Source organism: Petaurus breviceps, unplaced genomic scaffold (genome assembly GCF_028583685.1).
Source record: "Petaurus breviceps papuanus isolate PSGF00001 unplaced genomic scaffold, PetGlider_PUasm1.0 126, whole genome shotgun sequence".
NCBI classification, from domain to species: Eukaryota; Metazoa; Chordata; class Mammalia; order Diprotodontia; family Petauridae; genus Petaurus; species Petaurus breviceps.
In genome coordinates, this window is record NW_027185655.1 from 10,018,140 (window position 1) to 10,026,135 (window position 7,996).

Consider the following 7,996-nt stretch of genomic DNA (forward strand, 5'->3'; position numbering starts at 1 on the left):
ATCATGGTTTCTCGAATCTAAAATTATTTTTTGAAAAGAGTATTTCCGTGTAGACAGAAGGTAGAGATAATGCAGTAATTCTGCATCGAGACACAATAGAATAACAGTCATAATAAGAAAATGTAGACTCCACCAAGGTCCTTCTTTAATGTCTCATTAGGTTGGCAAGATGGTCCTAGATTTCCCAAGGCAATGCCAAGGCGTGTCAGTGTCAACACTAAAGTTTTCTTTTGCTGGAGAGGTATAGTCTCAGCAATGAGCTGTCTGCTGTCTGAAGTGGGTTTAGAGGTCAGATATTTAGAGCTGAAATGGGCCTTAAAGATCACCAAGTCCAACCCCCTCATTTTACAGATGAGGAAACTGAGGCCCAGAGATTTTAAATGACTTTTCCAGAGTGATGATGCAGGATTCAAACCCTGGTCTTCCTAACACCAAGTCCTACATTCTCTATATTCACTATACCATGCTGCATCTCCGGGTAGACCTCAGGAGGATGATGATTTTAGTTAGCACAACAACTTTTCCTATCTCATCCAGTTTAGAAGTATGGCAACCACTCCTAGGCCTCATCTCTGTACTGATGGGCAAGGGAGCTTTGTTTGACCTACTCTTTCTGACCTGGGACTGTTCACCCCTCCTTAGACAACCTTGTGCCTGGGCTACTGGGCACTCACCATATTGATGCCAGATTAATGGACACACGTTCAATTGGCTTAGCCCTACTCTAGCTCACAACTCCAGAGCCAAAGTCTTTCTAGAAGCTTGGATAATAAGAATGCACCCCCCCATGCCTATCCCTAGCCATGGCAACTTTCAGAGAGCATCTACCAACTTGTAGAGAGGCCATGATCTGTGCCAGTAAAGGAAGTCCATACAATAATATGACAAAAATCACAGGTCCTTGAAGTGATGAAGACTATACAAACACCAAGAAAAAAATTTTTTTTAGGAAAAACATTTCTACTAATAAATATTAATGCATAAAAAACATTAGGGCCTAAAGTAGGACCCATGCTATTTAATCCACAATTCCATAAATATTTGGAAAAGATCATAGCCATTATTATTTTTCTTCCAGCTATTACCTATTTTACTGTTTTATCTGTATCCTATTATCTTTTATGCCATTATTGAATATTATGTATCTATTATACCATTTTCTCTGCAACTCAAAGCTAAGAGTTTTAATTCCATTGTTCTTCTCTCCTTTCAGGTGGAAGCAGGCCACCAGTGGTATCTCCAGGTCATTTACGTCATTGGCCCCGACACCATCTCTGGGCCACGAGTACAGAGGTCTCTCACCTCCCCAGTTAGGCGCAACCGCAGGGACTTTGTGGACCACACGGGCCACCTGACGCTTGATGATTCCCTCATCTACGACAATGAAGGGGACCAAATCAAGAATGGCACCAACATGAAATCGTTGAATCTGGAGATGCAGGAATCCATTGTGGCCGCTTCTTTGTCCCAAACCGGAGCGTCAATCGGGAGCGCCCTTGCTGCTGTCATGCTCCTGCTGCTGGTACTTTTGTTGGCATATTTCATCACCAGAAAATGCCAAAAAAAAGAGAAGAAAAGAGCTCCCGAGGACATCTTGGAAGAATACCCTCTGAACACCAAGATAGACATAGCCAAGAGAAACCCTGACAGGCTGGAAAAGAACATGAACAGACAGTATTGCACTGTGCGGAACATCAATCTTTTGAGTGAGAATGAGGGGGCCTATAAATTCAAAGGTGTTACAGTCAAAAGAGTCAATCTGGAAGTCAAAGTTCATAACAATTTACAAGATGGAACTGAAGTCTGATGGCAGCCACCCATCTGTATTTTTTCTAAAAATCTTTTTATAAAGGGTAAAAAATAATAATAATAATAAAAAAAAGGTTACTGGTATTTTTATAATCTTGTGGAAAAAGGGAAAACTATAGCTTTGAGTGGTGGCCTGCACTATATGACATGCTTCAACTCACAGCTGAGCTACCTCATCCAGGGAAGAACCAAGGGAGGCCCTCAGGACAGGAAGGTGATGTTTGAGCAGGTGGTGTTTCTGTGGGTGTCCACATTTACTTTTTGCAACATCGGCGAAGAATCTTTATCATGGCGGTCTTGGGAGACTAGGACTTCATCTCCAAGATGATGGGGGTAGGATGATTTAAAAAAAAAGAAAGCAATGTGGTACAATGGGAAAAGCATTAGATTTAGGGCTTGGAAGATTGGGATTCAGATCCCAGTTCTGCCATTAATACTATCCAACTTTAAGGAAGTCACTCCCATTTCTCTTGGCTTCCAGTTGTATAAAATGGAAGGAATCAGACTAGATAGTTTCAGTGGCACCTTTCAGTTCCAAATCCTATGATCTGAAGGTATTCCCCTCCAGTTCCCCTCTGCCCTTCCTTAAGCCCTTGGATGACCTAGGCTGGATTGCTGACCCACACACTCTCATTGGGATGTTTTGTTACTTGTGTATTGTTTCCAAGCACCATTACCATTTAACTGCTATTCATGCTTCATGCGGTTAGTGCACTTTTCTCTAAAGAGTTTCCAAATGCTTCCTAGGATTTTTCCACAGCCTGTTCCCCTAAGAATGCTTCGGGCTTCCCTTGGCAGCTAGCAGGCATAGATAAGTGCCCACTTTATAGTGCAGAAAATTGAGATCTGGAAAAGTTGAAGGCTTGGCCAGCATCTCATATTTGTTTGTTTACCCCAGAATGAGTGAGATCTGAGTTTTCCTTTCCTGATTCCCGTGCTATCCCAGTGCTATCCAGAGAGATGAATCAATGCATATCTAAAGGGATGTATCAATGCACCAAGCCCTTCTTTGTCCAATGTCTGCATGCTTTCCCATTCAACAGCCATCCACATAGTCATGGATGCACTTTAGACTTGAGTCTTTCCTAGAAAAACCCTCCATGATATCTTGCTTTCCCAGGTTTTACATACCTACTTCCTGACAGAGTACCCTGTGCTCTTTGTGGATTTTAGAGTTCCTAGTATTTTAGGAGATGTATATGTCGTATTTAATTGGGGCAAATAGCTAGAACTGAGCAGAGGACAGCTGAGTGCTTCCTGATTCCTTTTGCTCTGTCCATCTGCCCTCCCTTGGCATCTTCCTGACCAAGTAAGTCAGGCCTTTCTTTTAGGAGTTTCTTATCTGGTAGCTCAGGTTTGTGATGTGGCCACATCTATTCATGGTGAAGTCACAGATGTGTGGTTTTAATATAATGCTATGGCCAGAGGTCAGTTTAACTACTCTAGGTGCTCGGCTTGCTTTTTTTTTTTTAATCTTTGACGTAGCCTTATTGGCATATAAATAAGCATGTGTGCCAAAGGCAACTTTGAATTAGAGACAACATACTTATCCAGGTTTAGAAGTATGAGAGCCACTGTCCCTTGATGCATGACTTCTCACGAGCACGTCTTGTAACACTGATGATCATATGTGTAGTTGGAAGACCCCAGCTATGGGCGAACCTTCAGAACTGGAAGCGTTGTACCAAAAGCATACACAAAAGTCTTCTAGGCATTTAGGGAAATGGTGAGGAAATGAAACTCACCAGTAACATGGTATTATTAAGAGGGCAAGTAGAGGATGCTTTTCTCCATGGATGATGGCTTCATCTTGCAATTGGGCAAAGACAGACGGTGTCAGCTAGCTGGACCTGACAGCAGCACTAATGACGGATGGGCAGAAAGCGAACCATGGTCTGTCTGTTGGCAGCTGGAGTTAGGATTATGGATCAGGTCTGGATAGCTCCAATGCCTATATTCTTCAGTAAATTACATGCGCATGGGAAAGAGGAGACCAAAAGATCCTGGCATCCATATCTAACATCTGAGATACCAGTAACAACACTTTCCACGCCTTCCTTTCATGTAACAACTTTTTGTGACCGTGCATTTATTAAGCACCTACTATGTTCAGAGCACTGTGTACTGTATTGTTGAAATGTGCTAACTGCTGGCATGGAAATTATCTTGGTGAAAAGAACCCTCCCCTCCATAAATATCCCTACCTGCCTTTTTCCCACTACACACTCAGCTGAAGGCTATGGCTTCCTCTATTACATGGACACACTGAATGTAAAGTGTTAAGACATGCGGAACTGAGATTTTTCTTGTTTGGTTCACTGTTAGTGTTTTTTATCCACTCGGGATTTGATGGTCTTGATCATGCAACTGATGACTTTCATGGTATTTGATTTCAGCTGGGTCTATGCCCTTGTCTTCTCATTACCGTGTTGCACATCTCTCTGCATTTCACCATGCAGGTTAGAAGGAACAAAGAACCATCCGTGCTTTGTTCTTTCCCAAAGCGCTAGCTTTAAAGAGGAAGAGGGCGATCCTTTGCCCTGGTTGTCCTTTGCTGTCCTTTTGCTGAATCGTGTAAACGTTGGAGGACTCATACAGATTCTTGCTGTGGGCAAAACAGTTGCCAACACTTTCTTATATAGTTAGTTCTGGAGTTCTCTGTCTCATTGTGCGGAAGTTGATCTTCCTACCATGATTGTTACTCAGAGTATTACCCTATCACCTACACTCCTGATCTAAATGGTGTAATCCATTTGTGGTGCTGTCTTCCTGATTTCTTGAATCTCTTGTGATTTTTGTATTTTCATTGCTAATCTATGTGTTACAGATTTCTGATTTCTCCAACAGCACATGCCATAATACAGATTTTTATTAATAAATGGCATTTTGGTTGCTTGTTTACTACATGTTCTTTTATTTATCTTAATACTATGTCAGTTCTGCAAAGCAAAGCCATTCTTAATTCAGGTGGAAAGGATTTGGAGAGACTTTTGAAAACTGGCCTCCTGGAAAGAACTTTTGGAGAAAAGAGCCCATTTTAATGGTGTAGTGATGGGGGCTTAGAGCTAATTCATACCCAGACTCTTAGCAGCAAATAAAGCATGGTAAAATGAAAGGAGCATTCATCGGCTTGCGTCAGGGGACTCAAGAGTTCACAGAATAACTCTGATACACACTACCTATATCACCTTGGGCAAGTCATTTAACCTTCCTTGGCCTCATTTTCTTCACCTTCATGGACTAAATCATCTCTGTAAGGACCCTTCTAGCTCACAGCCTGTGATCCTGTGACCTTCTCTAGCACTGTTAGTCCAAAATATAATGATTAAAATCCATATACACCAAATACATACTTTATCAATTTTCAATAAACCCTAAAGTACAGTTATGTACATAACCTTTGATTCAGTGATACCACTACTAGATTTAAACCCTAAAAAGATAAAAGAAAGAGGAAAAGAATCCTTGAATACAAAAAATATTTATAGTTTGCCAGTTATTTTTCTTCCTAATGATAAATCTAAACTAAATCACACATTAAAGTATAAAAAGCACTTTTTTCACAGGGGTAGTACAGGCATTATTATCCCCCACGTCACAAATGAGAAAACTGATGCTGAATCAAATTGCACAGGATCACACAGCCAGTGGTAGATTTGGGATTTGAACCAAGCTCTAGGTCCAGTTGTCCAGGGATCTTTCCACTGCTCCAAACTACTTCTCCCCCAGTTTGAAACCCTTCTCATGCTATTGTTTTCTCTTTTCCCAAAAGTGTTCAATTAACTCAAGGAGTCATGAAGGTTGATCATATCCTAACAGTTCTTTCTTTCTCAGGAGATAAGATAGTTTGGATAAATAAGGGTCTCTGCCAAGGACAAATATATTCATCATCAAACAACAGCAAATCCTTCTGCAATGGCAGGGTTAGAAACTCCCATCCCCGTTGTTATAAACAACTATAGTCTTGGATTTCTTAGGTGAATCAGCCAAAGTGTAAACTAGGCTCAAACAAATCCTTAATCAATTTGGGAGTAGTGAACAGCCATGATCATTAGATGAAGATATATAATGCATGGAATGTCTCTCAATTGAGCAAAAGAATTAAATACTCATTTAATCTCTGTTTGCTTTGGAGACAGCTAAGTGGCTCAATGGATAGATAGATAAGACACCCACTAAGGTCAGCATAGAGCACTGGACCTGTAGTCAGGAAGACCTGAGTTCAAATCCAGCCTCAGACACTTAACTAGCTGTATGACCCTGGACAAATCACTTAACCCTGTTTGCTTTATTCTACTGGAGAAGAAAATGGCAACCATTCCAGTATCTCTGCCAAGAAAAGCACAGAGTCAGACACAACTGAACAATATCCTCATTACTATTAAAATAAGATCTTACTGTAAAGTGTTCTCCTTGTCTGTGGGTTTAGTGATGATGAAGATTCCAGCTCTGTACTATTGTGAGAAATAAAGGTGTGGCCAGACTCAGCTTCTATGACAGTTTTCAAAAGTGTTTAAATCCACGCTACTTTTTCAAGCACTGTAACTGCTTAATTTTGATGCTAGGCAAGACTATGAAGACACAAGCCTGTTTATAATTGGCATGATGTGACTGGCTTGTGGATGAATATTTGATCATTTTGTCTTCACCCTTTAGCTCTCTGTATGCTTGTTCCAACTCTTGGCTTTGTCTTCTATCAGAAACTCACTAACACTAATACACAATTTAGTTCCATTACAAATAATCCAATCTTCCCTGGTCCCTATTAAGAACTACAGTCCCAAGACACAAACTCTAAGAACAGTCTCACAATGAGGCTCAATGCATGCTATTAGGATTTCATTACAACTTTGGTGGGGAGTCTCCAAAAGCAGGAGTATGTGGTCCCTTGGTTTGGTAGCTTAAGTCTCTCCATTGCCTAAAAGAAGTCAACTTACTCAAAAGTCTAACTAATGCCCGAGTAACATCATTAGACTGTGATTGTCTATATTCTGAAAGCTGGTAGATGATTAACATTAATGAGAATTCAAAGGGCTCGAAGCCAATTGATACTCAAAGACTGACAAGATTATTACAGACTTCTGAATGACCTGAATTAGCCTAAATGTTGGCTCCTTAATTTTTTCCCTTACAGCAAAATGACCTGTGTTAGAAACTGATCAAGCTTAATATTTAAACCTCCCCACTCAGTTACCAGATGTTACACTAGGGGAATATTATGCTAATGAACATTTCTTTCCAGTTTCTTATTTTCACATTTAGGAAGCACGAGGAGTTTTTTTTTTTTTTAATCTTCATGGGATCTTAGAGTTTGGGAGTCCTAAGACAAAGTACAAAGAAAGCTTTTCGATAAAGCTCTAGTGTGCTTTCTGGATGTCAGAAGAGATTGGGAAGGGAATCTTGTGAGTATGAGAATATTGCCTCCGTGGCTCTCAGAGATGTCAGGGCTCTCAGCATCATTTAGCCCAAAGTTACTGAAGAAGACACCACTCAAGGTCATGGTTTCTTAGGCCATCCTGTTTCTTGTCCTTCTCTGTGGGTGCTTGTAAAAAAAAGAAAAAGAAAAAAAGAACCTCAGCAAATCAAAGGAATACTCTGTAAGCCTCTAAAGCAGTGAGCTCTGCTTTTCCCTCACACTGGTGGGGAATTCCAGAGCAGCCCATTCTCTTGATTAGCTCTGGGTAGTAGAAACATTTTCCTTAAATCGAGTTTAAATTTCCCTTTATGCAATTTCTACCCATCACCATTGGTTCTTGCCTTTGAGGTCAAGCAAATGTGATCTCTCTCCCAAGTGGCATCATTTCAAATGCTTAAAGACAGATACACAGGGGCGGCTAGGTGGTGCAGTGAATAGAACACCAGCCCTGGAGTCAGGAGGACGTGAGTTCAAATCCAGCCTCAGACACTTAACACAAAAAATAGCTGTGTGACCTTGGGCAAGTCACTTAACCCCAATTGCCCTCCAAAAAGGAAAAAAAAAAAGACAGACATATATACATTAACTCATTTGCTCCTCACACTACCCCCATCAGGTGAGTTCTAGAGGTATGATTTGTTTCCATTTTACAGATGAGAAAACTGATTTACTCGGGATCATGTAACTAGTATCTATCTGACAATGTCTGGCAGAATTTAAACCTAGGTTTTCCTGACTCTAATTCCTATACCCTATCTAGTATACCACACT

The 7,996-nt window shown here is 40.7% G+C and overlaps 1 protein-coding gene across 2 annotated transcripts in view; it reads left to right on the plus strand.

The window, feature by feature from the left end:
- FRAS1 (Fraser extracellular matrix complex subunit 1) overlaps window positions 1–4,715 on the plus strand; it is a 485,111-nt gene extending 480,396 nt beyond the window's left edge. For both annotated transcript variants that reach the window (XM_069092754.1, XM_069092760.1), the window contains one exon: window positions 1,214–4,715. In XM_069092754.1, the coding sequence (XP_068948855.1) occupies window positions 1,214–1,807 (594 nt within the window). In that variant the 3' untranslated portion in view covers window positions 1,808–4,715. The remainder of the gene's footprint in view (window positions 1–1,213) is intronic.
- The last annotated feature ends 3,281 nt before the right edge of the window (window positions 4,716–7,996 follow it).